Source organism: Pyrus communis, chromosome 11 (assembly GCF_041283825.1).
Source record: "Pyrus communis isolate YQ-2024b chromosome 11, ASM4128382v1, whole genome shotgun sequence".
Lineage (NCBI taxonomy): Eukaryota > Viridiplantae > Streptophyta > Magnoliopsida > Rosales > Rosaceae > Pyrus > Pyrus communis.
The window spans coordinates 2,934,861-2,948,168 of record NC_142575.1 but is presented as its reverse complement, the minus strand read 5'-3'; the positions used below and the strand labels follow the sequence as shown (position 1 = coordinate 2,948,168).

Genomic DNA, 13,308 nt, shown 5'->3' with positions numbered 1-13,308 from the left:
CTTTTGTATACTAACATTAAATAAATAAGAGATTTTTTAATATGATCGTCACATAAGATGACATCACATGTTATTATATAAATGGTATGATATGTGTATTAAAAAGTTAATAATTTAAATTTTTTAATTAATTACATAAAACACACGTACTGTACTATCCGTATTCTTACCATAATAAAAAATTTCCCTAAACAAAGACGAGTGAAGTGTGTGGGTGGGATGGGGGTAAAAGTGTGATATTTCCATGGTGTCGATAATTGTCAACAGGGAGAGATTGTCGTGTAGTGGGACAACATGGGCCGTGTGAGATTGAAATTAAAGAGAAAGAAAGAGAGCAAAACAGACAATTGAGAGGGGCAATGACCACGATAAAAAATCAAGGATTAAAAAATTGAGAAGAAAAGAAAATTTGATAAAATATGACATATGACATATGAGGGTGTAGGGTAGGTACAGGATAGGACAGCTTTGTATTGTATTTCCTTTGTTTATTTTTCAAGAAGAAAAACCACCACACACTTCCTCTCTCTCTCTCTCTCTCTCCCCCCCCGCCCCCTACTTTCTCTTTCTCTCTCTATCTCTATCTGTATCTCTTTCTCTCTCTTCAAAACTCTCTTTAACGCATATTCACAGATGGGAGGTGAATCGGGGGTGTTTAATATGGTACAAACCCGCTTTATGGAGAGAAAGAGAACCTGATGCCCTTTTTGATGTGTGAGTGGGTGGTCCTGTTTTTCTCACTTCTTTCTCTCTTCCTCTTTCTCTTTCTCTCTCTAGAGTTGCTTAGTAGTCTTCAAAGACTTCATCTTTTCTCTCTCATTTCTCAGTCCGAACCAACCCTGAAAAAAAAGGCTTCAAAACCAAATAATCCCATCAGCGCCGCGATTTCTTTGATCTTGGGTTTGTTTTCTCTTCCTCAAAACCTGCATCTTTTTTTTTTTTTTTTTTTCGTGTTTTCTTTGACCACTCATTATCTTCTTGCTTGCACAGATGGAAACAAGATCAGAATCTGGTTGTGGGATTTAAACTAGATTTTATCTCAGATGTGTTGGGATTTAAACTAGATTTTGTTTGGCATGCTCAAAGATTTGGACTTCTTTGTAAATCTCCTTCTCTCACGCACTCTACTTGTTGGGGTTTTGTGGGATTAATTTCTCGTCTAAAAAAAATTCTTCTTTTGGGGAGCTCATAAATCATGATCTCTTGCTTTTGTCAACTTCAAATCTTTTGTGATTTTGCTCGAAGGAGATTGGATTGGTTGTTCAACTATGATAGCAAGTGGATTGTTGATTCTAAAGTCTCAAAATTTGAGAAATATTTCCACATAAAATATCACTCCAATGAACTTTTAGACTCCAACAAAATTGAATATCTTTGCTTGTTGGGTTTTGTTGTTTGCCTATTTTGTTCTTTGCTTGCTCAATTGGGTTCCTTCTTGTTTTGATTTTTTTTTTTTTGAAAAAAATATTTCAGATGCTTTAATTTCACTCATTCCCATCACATAAAATAACGTTTCTGGAAGGGTCTGGAGTATTACTAATAATAATCTTCCACCTTGTTCATAGTCTGGGATCTTTCCCCAAAAACCCATGATCTCATGCTCCTTTCCATTTCTCTCAATTGCAGATTGATGTTATGGATGAAGATTCCAGTGGGGTTGTTTGATTTTTCATCTCTGCTGCTTTCTGCTAGTGTTTCTGGTGCTGATTGGAGTGAACAGTAATAGTTCTAGAGCGAGAAAGAGACTTAGAGAGAGAAAGGGTCATTATATATGCTGAAATCTAAGTTCAAGATAAGGTGTGGAGGTAGAGAAGATATTACTAGAGCTTGTGACTGTTGGGGAAACAGCACAAGTAGAAGAGAGAAGAAGAAGCAGCTTTCCATCAGATGTTATCTTTTGAAAAACTTCCACCAGATCCCCCATGTCATCATCCCCAGCCTTTGATCATCAAAGATGCTAGTACTAGTCATGAGCAGCCACTAGATCTATCTCCACCCCTTCCTAAATTCTCCATCAGGTATAATCTCTCTCTCTCTCCTTTCTTTCTCTCTCTAGAAATGAAAATATGAACAGTTAATGATGATCCTAACTTGGGTTTTTGTTTTTCTTACATGGGATTCTAACCGCTTCTCTTTTTTCTTGTGTGATCTCAAAGCTTATCTCATATCATCTTAGAGCTTGTTGAGTCAGATCCAGAGAGAGATGCAAATATGTGTGTTGTTGTTGCTTGTGGCTCATCCAACATATGGGGGGCCTTGAGTCATGACCACCCCATCTTTGTCTCTATTTTTAGTGTGTTGGGGCTTTTTTTTCCCTGCTTTGGCTAATAAACGAAACTCGTTCACGGCTTGTCACCCAAAAAAAAAGAAACTCGTTCACGGCTCTTAATCCCCCTGAAAACCACACGTTTCTTCATGTGATTAATTTCCCTAATCCATGCTGTTAATCCACCCAACTCAATGTTAATTGTTGCTTGTGATTTCATGTCACCCTACCTTAATTTCCCATGAGTTTTAATTAGTCTCTCAGACGGTGTTATTTAGAAGAGAGAGACTTACATGAAACGGTGATGCTCGAGTTTTAATGAATCTCTAAGACCATTTCTGCAGACATCACATGGATATTACTCTACTGTTCGTGTATTTTCTTTTTCCTTTATAGTTTCATGGTCCATGTATATATTCCCTTCTTTGATTAGCAAATTTCATACAATAAAGTTTGAGTTCTCTTTGGACTTAGTCTAAAGGTGGCTAAGCTTAGCTCATTGGAATTGACCATTTGTGTGAAGAATCAGACGTATATGATGTCTTTACGTTGCGCAGAGATTATGTTTTTACATCCCGGAGCAAAGATATCGAGACCAACTGGCCTTTTTCTCAGAAGAATTTGCAACTTTGCTTGAAACATGGCGTGAAGGATCTGTTGCCGCCATTTCAGAATCTTGATGCAGTAAGAAACCAACCCGTTAAGAGATGTACGGTTGAAAGTGAAAAGAAAAGCAATCTTGATGTTTCAGAATCTTCCGGGCAAGATGATCATGCAGTATTAAAGTCTTCGTCAAACGATACCAAGCTGAAGGAAAAGCTAACAGAAGCTTGCACAGAGACTACAACAACCACTTCATGCAGGTCTGAAGGAGAAAATGATTTTCCATCCACACTTACGAGTGTTTCTCAATCTGAAATAGAAGAGTCAGTTCCTACGAACAGGCCGTCAAGGTTGCCGTTAGAAATTGATACTTCCTTGGAAGCTGCATCAGTTGAAGTACTTGAAGCTGCAGGTCCTCCCGTTGTTGTTGTTAGCAAGACTGGAAGCACGACGCGACCCTCAGGTAAGAAGTGCAGATTGGTGGTCAAATACGGTAGCCATTCAGAGAGAAGCTCAACCGAAGATATTGCATCGAATGCTACTACCATTTCAGAAACAATGACTTCAAAAACTTGCCCTGTTTGCAAAACCTTCTCATCGTCTTCTAATACCACCTTGAATGCTCATATTGATCAGTGTCTTTCTGGGGAGGCAACTCCCAAGTGGACCGGGGGTTGTAAACCGGTTACAAGGTACAGAATTAAGCCGAGGAAGACTAAATTGATGGTGGATATATATACTACTGCCCAGCATTGCACATTAGAAGATCTCGATAGAAGAAATGGTTCGAGCTGGGCCACGAACGTTTCAAGCTTTCCTACTCGGGATAAGAAGTCTGAGGTGCCGGTTGAAGAGAAAAGGCAAAGAGTGTCCTCAGTCCATCCTGATGATATTGATGTCGGTCCAGTCTATGTAGACGCCAATGGCACGAAAGTTAGGATTTTATCGAAGTTTGATGATGCACCATCTCCATCAGTGCCTAAAGCGGTAGAGCATCTTCGACCAAGAAAACCTTTGAAACCCGGCAAAGGAAGCAAATTCCTTTCAGCGAAAAAGCAAAAGCGCCATGCATCTAAACATCACAAGTACCTTAAACTTGCTCCTCAAAGCAAACATTTTATCTCTCCTAAGGCTCATTCTTCTCAGGTACGCCACTCTTGCTTTCTGTATTTACTTACTTTCAGCATAGGTCTCACCACCTTATAAACAACATGCGCTTCGATGCAATAAAAGGAAAACGAATAAAGAAGCTCTCAATATGCTTGAATTCCAATGCTTTCGTTGGTGCTAACACTGCTTTTTCCATTGAATTAAAAGGTTAATAATCCGCTTTGTTGCAAATGTGGTGGTTTTTCAAAATTAACATGCGGTGAAATTGTTTTTAAACAGATTCATGGGGGTCAAGAAACATGTGGAGCGAAAGAAAATTCCGAGGATGGACAGCAAATGGAAGAGCAGCTCAATTCCTGTAATGCTGGAGCTTTAAGAGGATGGGCTTGCTCCAAACGCACTGGTGGTGTAAAGAAGTTGAACAAGAAGCATGTGTCTCAGGACTTTTTGGTTGAGAGTGATCAAACATTTTTCGGTAACTGTCGTGTGGAGGGAAACTGTGGTAGAAAGGTAATGAATTTGTCTGGAAATCCAATTTCTTCTTCTGAAAAAAGTGGGAGCACAGAGAATGCATGTGATGAAGCTCAAGCTAGTGAGAAAAGTGACTGCTCTCCTTGGAGAAAGAGAGCAGGAAGCCCCTTTCCTGGTGAGCAAAGCCAGCATCAGTTTAGCAAAGACACAACTTTTTCGCCTAGTAGTTGCACGCTAAACCGTACATACTCTGATGTGAACTTTGCACCTGTGTTGAGCAACAATACAATTGGTTCTGCTGCGGATCTCACCGAAAATTTTGATTGTGCCCCTCGCACTAGCAAAAAACTATCTAAGAGTCGTGATGCCCCCAGATCAAATGCCAGGAAATCCCTCCCGCCAAAGAAAAATGTGTTGGCTATTGGCAGGCGGGTATCATTGACTGAATCCAGTCCCAGTGTTGCTATGAATTGCTCAGCTGTTAAGAATCAAGGGCAAAGGGAAGAAATAGATAAAGAGGTTGCTGCCTGGGATCCTGAGGCTGATCAACAGTATGATTTCATGCATAATTTTGCTGGAAAGCGGTTTCGAAAAGATTGTAGCGATGAAGTATCAGTATCCAGAAGCACTGTGTTGCAGAGGAGAAAATGTAGAGGTTCCTTAAGTAGCTCTAGAAGGAATGAACCCATGGCCTTGGAAGGTTCTCAATTTGCACCCGAGTTTTATGGATATGATGAAAGGGAAAAGATGGATACTTCTGTTACCATTCGTGATGAATATCTGGAAAAAGTTGATGGCCTGGGAGGTTCTGAGAGGGAAGATCAAATCCATGATGGTGACATGGTTACTGAAAAGCCTGCCCTAATAGGTTTCTGTGAAACCGAAGCAGTAACAAGTCCAACTGATCCAAGCATTAGTAATGAGCAAGAGATGTTTTGTGGTGATGGACTGGAAGATGGCACACTTGGGCAGAATGTTCATAGCATGGAGGAAATGGACTCTGATGATGGCCAAGGAAGCTATTTTCCTGAGGTTGATCCAATACTTATCCCAGGGCCACCAGGATCGTTTTTGCCAAGCCCTAGGGATATGGGGTCGGATGATTTTCAAGGGAATTCGTCACTAACCACGAGTCGAGTTCAATCATCTCAAGATCAGCTTGATTTTATTGATGGGGATTCATCAGATTCACCTGTTTCTACAACATCAACCATCTCTAATTCCAGAGGGACAAAATTTGACCCAAAGCATTCTGAACCGTCATCTTCCATAGGACAATCTGCTCAGGACAAGATCAGACCAGTCCTATCGCGTGCAGTTAGTGGTACTTCTGAAGAAATTAATGCCACTGCAGCCGAACATATAACTGGCACAGCAGCTGAAAGACTTTCTTTTGATAGAGAAAACTTTAAGGTCAACAAGATATCTCTCGAGAGGGGACCTATCAGCTTCAAAAGTAACGATCAGCCTTGCTGTTGTCAACGAAAGGAGAGAACTTCACAGGGTGTGGCTTTAAATTATCAAGAATCACCACTATTAATGCGGCGAGCAATGGCACTGCCTGCCATGGGAAAGCAAATGGGTGGCAATCTAAACACAAGAACTAACAATTTGGAGTCGGGGTCTGACATGACAGACTCGTTCTTTCTGAGTGGTGGTACAACATCGAGATCTGAACAGGCAGTTTTCCCTGTCGCCAAGTCATCTTCTGGTCACCATCCTTCGAAGGGTTCTCCAGATGGCAAGGGGAAGTTGTCAGGTCACAGTGAGTGTGATTCTTTTAGTCCATCTGCTTCTAATTCAATACTCAGGCTAATGGGAAAGAATTTGATGGTGGTCAACAAAGAGGAAGATACGTCAGTTCCACCGGTGCAGGCTCAACCACATGCGCAAACTAACCATCTAACTTCACAGTTTCCAACATTCTCAGGAGTTGTTCCTGGAAATCTTCAGAATCAGTTCTATCATTCCTTTCAACATAACAAAGTGGAGGAATGTTTTGACGCAAGTGCAGCGCACTTAAACAGTTATAGAAGCTATAGCAATCCAAGGACACCGCAAGTGGTTGCACGAGGACCTGCAAGCTTGTTTCCAAAGCATCATACAGATGGCAATTTTGTGGCATCCATGGAACCCCACGAGTATAAAGGCAATCATAATTTTCCAATGCCACAGAACAGGTATATAAGCAAACCCATTGGAGGAGCACCCACGTTTCATGTGGAGAGAATTATGAACCCTCCTGACCGCCAACGCAAGAATGGACATTCTGCTTTCAGTGCCAGTAAAGAAATTATCATCATTGATGATGTTCCGGAAAGTGAAGCTGATTTGACCTGCAGTGTTGCAAAGTACTCGGAAGGGTTGAGGGAAAGCCAAGTAGTTTGTTCTGGCAGTCCAGTTCCAGCGGCTCCCAGTTATAACTCAAAGCGTGTGAATAATCCTTTCTCTCGTTATGAGTCACAGGAACTTTGTGGATCACCAGTTTTGTACAACACCACCTTGCATGCAGTTCCCTCCAGGCTAGCCAATAATAGTAGTCCTGTTAAGTGGAGTTGTACTACTTCAGAAGGCTCAGGTGTGCTGCAGCGGGCTTCTTTTCTTGCAGCACCATCGCCAAGAGGACATCTGAGATCTACACTGTACGATTCACCGAGCTTGTCATAGAAAAACATGTCGCTTTTGAATGAGGAGAAATGGCGTGCAGTCCACATACTTATGCTGTTACTCTACCAAATGTTGGTTCGAAATCATGCAAATTTTTTTCAGGTTTCTACTTAGGCATGCTTTAAGCTACCCAGAGAATAGACAGTGTTTTAAGGAAAATCCATGAATAATATACAGTTGACATAAAAGCTTGGCTCGAAAGTGAATATTTTCGAGCATCAGTACAAGTAAAGCGTTTATGTCCCTTTTTTTCTTCTTTCCTATAGAATTTTGTTAGAGGTACTTGATTTCCTTGTGTGTTTGGCCTCTCCTTGATCAAATGTGAATTACAGCACCATGTTCTAGTCTTGAAAATCGATTATTTCTGGTTCATCCCGATTCATCTGCACATCCGTGAATTAGTACGCATTCGAGTATTTCAGAACTTCAGGCAAGAGGTTCTTTATTGTCTACGTTGGTTCATCATTATTTTCAAGAAAATATATACAAACATGCATCTAAGTTATACATAAAACTGGAATTGAACATCCCTCTCATTTTTTTCTGGCTGGACGAAAAAATGTTGATGCTTATTAAATGTTATGGTATTGCTAATTAATCTTTCCATGAACATGAGAGCTTCTGAATGCATGGTTGCAAATGAAATGGTGGTCGCGGTGAAAGTTTTAGAAATTACCTTTGATCGTAGAATAACCATGCAGTGAACGGTTTAAAATTTCACGATGAAAAACTAACATGCAGAAATGTACTGCAATCAAAATTGATCATCCTTCTTACACTTGATTTATATATATGCTCTTCTTCGTCTTTGGGTTAATGTTAATATTGTATGTGTTTCTTTTACAGATAAATGAGAGGCTCCACCATTAGATTTTGCCAAGACAACGTATTTTCTAACCAATCAAATTTACATTATATATATGTATTTGTAGTGGGGTCCGAGGAGTACACAAGTGAAATGCACAGGAAATAGTGACGGATGAAACCCCATATATTCAATAGAATTAGGTTAATTCTACGTAGGTTTTCAGTCACTACTTATTTTCGTTTTTTGCTTTCTCTTCTCCTCTAGCTATAGCTATTTTGCATGGTACGCAGCAAAGTTATATATGGTACTATATTACCTTTGCTTGTTCAGGAATTCATGAGCATGCATGGAAGTTTGGCTTACCACGAAATGTAGCCGTTAGAGAGAGAGAGAGAGAGAGAGAGAGAGAGAGAGAGAGAGAGAGAGAGAGAGAGAGAGAGAGAGAGAGAGAGGTGCATTGCATGGTCAATTTGAAGGTACATATAAACGACAAGATGAAACACAAAATAAATGGCCGTTGGATTCGCATTATACCATATGGATGCTTACTAAGGTGCTGATGTAAATAGACAGAGCAACTTATATGAGTATGATGTTATCGTGATGTTATATATTAATAATCCAACAACGTCTTTTAAGAACAAATTTTCATGTATCATTATATTATAAATATAGAATATCATGATTACTGTGTACTCGTGCAACATAAGCTAAAACTATTATTTTAAGGAAGGCAAAGGGATGGAACGTGGGGTGTGTGAATTTTGCATGGTGAAAGCTGGACAACTCCCCATTCCACACTCCATACAAAGACAATGGCTCTGCTTGTTTAAATTGTCGGTTGTGGGCCATTCTTTATCTTTCTTCTTGTCACTTTATACTTATTAAACCTTCTCAAAAGGAGCATTACTTGAACGTTGAAAAACTTAGAGAGTGAGAGAGAGGGGTATTGAGTGCTCTTTAAGACTTTGCGAGAGAGAGAGGGGGGAGAAAGGAGGGAAATACTTGAGTAACGAGTTGGATACTCTCTCTCTCTCTTTTTCATATTATAATAGTAATAACATTATTATGATCCTCCCATCTTTGCTTAATCCTGTTCATAATTCAAAACTTGATTCAAATATCTACTTTGCAAAGGCTTGTTCGTTTAACGTTTTGTCAAACAGTTCTTAAAATTTCGGAGTTTTAAATGATATGTATGTAACTGTGTATTTAAAGTTTCAAACTTTACAAGCAAGTTGGAAACAAGTAAGTTGGAAATGAGAGTTTTTCTTTTTAAAATTGATTCCGTAGTTTGTAAGTGAATCCATGTATCCAAAGAAGTTGATCATGTGGGTTCAAAATTAATTCTAATACGTCTAGTTTTGTGGGTGATTGCATGTGTGCAGATGTTTTAAAATTTTATACTTGACGAAAAAGTTGATCGTTTGCCTAAAAGAGAAAACTATGCATTGAAGATTTAAGAAAAACATGATTGGTTGTTCGGTATAGCTTTATTTACCAAGAGATCGCATGACCAACTTCTTTAATGTACCTCGTTTAGTGTCCGTACAAAGATTATTTTTGTACGAATTAAGATTTATACTCAAAACACTTTTACTAGAAGTAATTTCATTATAATTATATTATTGTAGTTTTTATCACAACTACAAGTACTGTGTGTGGAGGATTTAAAAGTACTTCTTCAAAAAGCATCCAACAAGTGTTTTTTCAAAAAACAGTTTCATTACCCCGAAAATAATTTCTAAATTTTTCTGTAAAAAAGTAAAAAATATCTATTCCTTAACCAATCACAAACATACTCTTGATTAGTTCTGCATAGCCAATTAAACTATAAGTAGAGCTTTTAATTAAAGGAAAACTAATAAAAAGGATTTAAAAACTTTGAGTTTTAACGATAAGGATAAAATAAAATGTAAAGTGAATAGTACCGGGATTAACTTTTTAGTATAAAAATATAATTTTTCGTTAAAATGAACAGTACCGCGGACATTTTGTTAAAACTTCTTTTAATTAGTTGTTTCGTTATAAAAGACATTCCCCCACACACATACTGTTGGGTTGAAAAAGCTGGCTTTGCACGTCTTAGTGGAAGTGGAATTTCTGTGTACGTATGAACAAGCACAAAAGTCAAAGCACAATGATGATAATTAATTAATTTGAACACTAAGTTGCAAAGGGACAAATCAAATTAAATCCAGAGATTCCATTATCTCATTCCATTAGTCATACTTATACAAATTAAGGATTTCGATTTCTCGTACAAACCAAAAGTTCAGATTGATTCTTAATTCTAGATAGCAAAGTCCGATAGAGGATTTAAAAGTACTTCTCGAAGAAGCATCCAACGAGTGTTTTTTTCAAAAAACAATTTCATTACCCAGAAAATAATTTCTAAATTTTTCTGTAAGAAATAAAAAAATATCTATTCCATAACCAATCACAAAATACTCTTGATTAGTTATGCATAGCCAATTAAACTATAAGTAGAGCAACTAGAGCTTTTAATTAAGAAAACTTTAACAAAAAATTCTCGGTATTATTCACTTTAATTAAAAAATACATTTTTACACTAAAAAGTCAATCATAGTACTATTCACTTTACCTTTTATTTTATCATTTCCGTTAAAACTCAAAATTCTCAAACTATTTTCATTAGTTTTTTCTTTAATTAATTGTTTCAAAGGACATTCCCCCACGCACATACTGTTACAATGCATTGAGTTTGGGTTGAAAAGGTTGGCTTTGCACGTCTTAGTGGAAGTGGAATTTCTGTGTACGTATGAACAAGCACAAAAGTCAAAGCACAATGATGATAATTAATTAATTTGAACACTAACTTGCAAAGAGACAACTCAAATTAAATCTGATGATTCCGTTATATATACTTACACGAATTAAGGATTTCGATTTTTTTTTATGCACAAATTAAAAGTTTAGATTTCTTAATTCTTAAATTCTAGACAGCAAAGTTCGAAAATGATCCAAACTCCAAAAATAGACGTTAAGCTGAAATTTGAACCCATATGGTATTGACACCTTCAAGAGGGATCACGAGTTGAGTGAACTCATTGACAAATTGGCAACCCTAGCAAGTTCAGATTAAACTCTCTGCATGGTCAAGAGTTAAACGCGTCCAAATTCAACTAAAATCTGCTTTAGCATTCTTTAACTTCCAGTTTACGTTAGTAATTAATATTGTACATATTGAAGTAATTTATATTCACTTATGTTAAGTTTTATCTTGATTGAATTTGAGTTATAGTTTTAGCTTGTTGATTTTCTTTGGAGTGATAGTGCGAAGGGAGAAATCGAACTTCGACAACAACTGTAAAGTTAAATGTTCTTGATCACTTGACATACAAGTTTATTGTGTCTTAGCTTGCAGATTAGAATGATCATTTCGGTTCAATTAATTGAGAAATTATTCAGTGTAACAATTACATTATCACGTAATATTATCAATTTACTCATGATATAACACGCGTATTATTTTATTAATACTATATCATAGGTTCACGAAATGCCAACCTTACAGTTTACGCTTATTACAACACTTAAATTGGTAACAGCTCATTGTAGTATGACCCCCACCCCCAAATTTGAGTTTATCCAAAGAAGAAACACAATTTTTTCTCTTTCACTTGAGGAACTCAAAATGGTAAATATTTAACCGGAGAGAAACGGCTCATTTTGAAGTATTTTTAAAATAATTGAAATGCTTTTAGATAAAATGTTTTTAGGTTCTAAAAGCGTTTGAAACGCTTTCTACTACAAACACCAATTATGTGCTCATTTCAATAAGATTTAAATGTTTTTTCAGAATTTATCTATATTTTATTAAAGATTAGTTACAAAAATATTTTCATCAGTAACACTTGAAACGAATTTAAAAGCAATTCCCGACGAGCTCTTACTTTACAACCGGACGATAATAATTGTAAAATGTGACAATGTACACAAACATTTTTTACCATTTCACAACAACGTATGGAAACTCCACTAACGAACCCAAATCTTCACCTTTCATGCTTCCCTTCCCTGTCTGTCCCTCACAGCCCCACTCACCAACCAATCAAACTCAGAGACTGTCACAGCCTCACAGACTTCACAGAGTTGAAGGGTTTGAAGGGTAGGTTAACGAACCAAACATTCAAACCCTCACTACAAAAAATGTCGCCGTCGCAGTCCGGCACAGCAACAACCTATACCAGCATACCCATTTCGGTCTCGGGCTCCGACGCCATCACCCGATCCATTAAAAACCTCAACGACGCCGTTTCCCGCCGCCGTCCATGGTCCGAATTCGCCTCCTCGATCTCCCGACCCGACTCCTTATCCTCCGCCCTGACCCGGATCCAGACCAACGCCAACCACTTCCGGGTCAACTACTTGTTATTGATCGGATCCTGCGGGGTGCTATCCCTCATCGGGAGCCCGGGATGGCTTCTGGTGACGGCGGCCGTCGTGGGGTTGTGGCTGGTGATCTATGTTTTTAGGGAGGACCCACTTGAGGTGTGGGGCCACCACGTCAGCAATTGGGCCGTGATGGCGGGCCTGGTAATTGTTTCTGTTTTGGTTGCTTGGGCCAGCGGTGGGCTTGGGAGTGTTGCATTGGGCCTTGGAGTTGGGCTTCTGTTGTGTGCGGTCCACGGGCTGCTTACGAACACAGAAGGCTTGTTTCTCAACGAGACCGAAGCTGCTTCTCAGGGATTGATTGGGCCCACATCTTCATCCGTCTAATAATTCAATTATTTATTTTTAATGTGGGTTTGGTTTGTAATTTTGTTGTTGTGTGTGACTTCAAACAAACGACAAAGAAATGATTGTCGTTTTTTTTGTTTTTAATTTTTTTGAATTTTTTCGGATTTTATTTATTTAGATTGTGGTGGATTGATTTAGGTGTGTAAAAATGTAATTGAAATTGGAGTTTTCCCCTTGTAATATTGATTTGTGGATTCTATTTTTGATGGAATGAAGACGTTGATTTCCTGTTCACTTGTGTCACCAATCCAATGCTATGAATTTCCTACGGTTTTACTCGAACTTACGAGGAGAGAATGAAAGTAGCAGAAACACTGCTTTGACTAACTAATCTTACTAGGTCCAAATTTGTTTGCTCGTACTCAAATATTAAACACTAAAGAGATTCTCTCAAAGTGAAACTCTCATAGACTCTATACCACTTTACAGTTTAACGTCAATTTTCGTGTTAACATTGTAAAATATTGTCCCAAAAACATAAGATGACAGAAAATTCATAAAGAGTCTCACTTTTAAGAGTCTTCTTAGCGTTTCTCATATTACTTTGATTAAGTTGTACTAAATTGCACATAAATTTGTATGCAATCTATTTAAAGTGAATAGAAGAAAGGTCCTTGTC

The 13,308-nt window shown here is 38.1% G+C and overlaps 2 protein-coding genes across 3 annotated transcripts; both read left to right on the top strand.

The window, feature by feature from the left end:
- Nucleotides 1-499: 499 nt before the first annotated feature.
- LOC137741699 (uncharacterized) lies at nt 500-7,471 on the top strand. Of its 2 annotated transcripts, none has more exons than XM_068481408.2 (4): nt 500-900; nt 1,627-2,018; nt 2,824-4,015; nt 4,259-7,471. In XM_068481408.2, exons 2-4 carry the CDS (start codon nt 1,888-1,890, stop codon nt 7,115-7,117), a joined length of 4,182 nt encoding a protein of 1,393 aa, XP_068337509.1. In that variant the 5' UTR covers nt 500-900; nt 1,627-1,887; the 3' UTR covers nt 7,118-7,471. The 2 variants fall into 2 exon arrangements, with proteins under 2 accessions (XP_068337509.1, XP_088535475.1); XM_088679349.1 differs by lacking the exon at nt 500-900 and adding an exon at nt 996-1,100.
- A 4,428-nt stretch (nt 7,472-11,899) lies between these two features.
- Nucleotides 11,900-12,923, top strand: LOC137743210 (PRA1 family protein G2-like). Its single transcript, XM_068483093.2, has one exon. The coding sequence runs from the start codon at nt 11,916-11,918 to the stop codon at nt 12,666-12,668; it is 753 nt and encodes a 250-aa protein (XP_068339194.2). The 5' UTR covers nt 11,900-11,915; the 3' UTR covers nt 12,669-12,923.
- Nucleotides 12,924-13,308: the final 385 nt, after the last annotated feature.

Coding starts and splice junctions, on each gene's coding strand:
- LOC137743210 (XM_068483093.2), top strand. CDS start 11,916: ATGGAAACTCCACTAACGAACCCAAATCTTCACCTTTCATGCTTCCCT.
- LOC137741699 (XM_068481408.2), top strand. CDS start 1,888: ATGTTATCTTTTGAAAAACTTCCACCAGATCCCCCATGTCATCATCCC. Junction 2,019..2,823: donor CTTCCTAAATTCTCCATCAG/GTATAATCTCTC, acceptor TACGTTGCGCAG/AGATTATGTTTTTACATCCC. Junction 4,016..4,258: donor CTAAGGCTCATTCTTCTCAG/GTACGCCACTCT, acceptor GTTTTTAAACAG/ATTCATGGGGGTCAAGAAAC.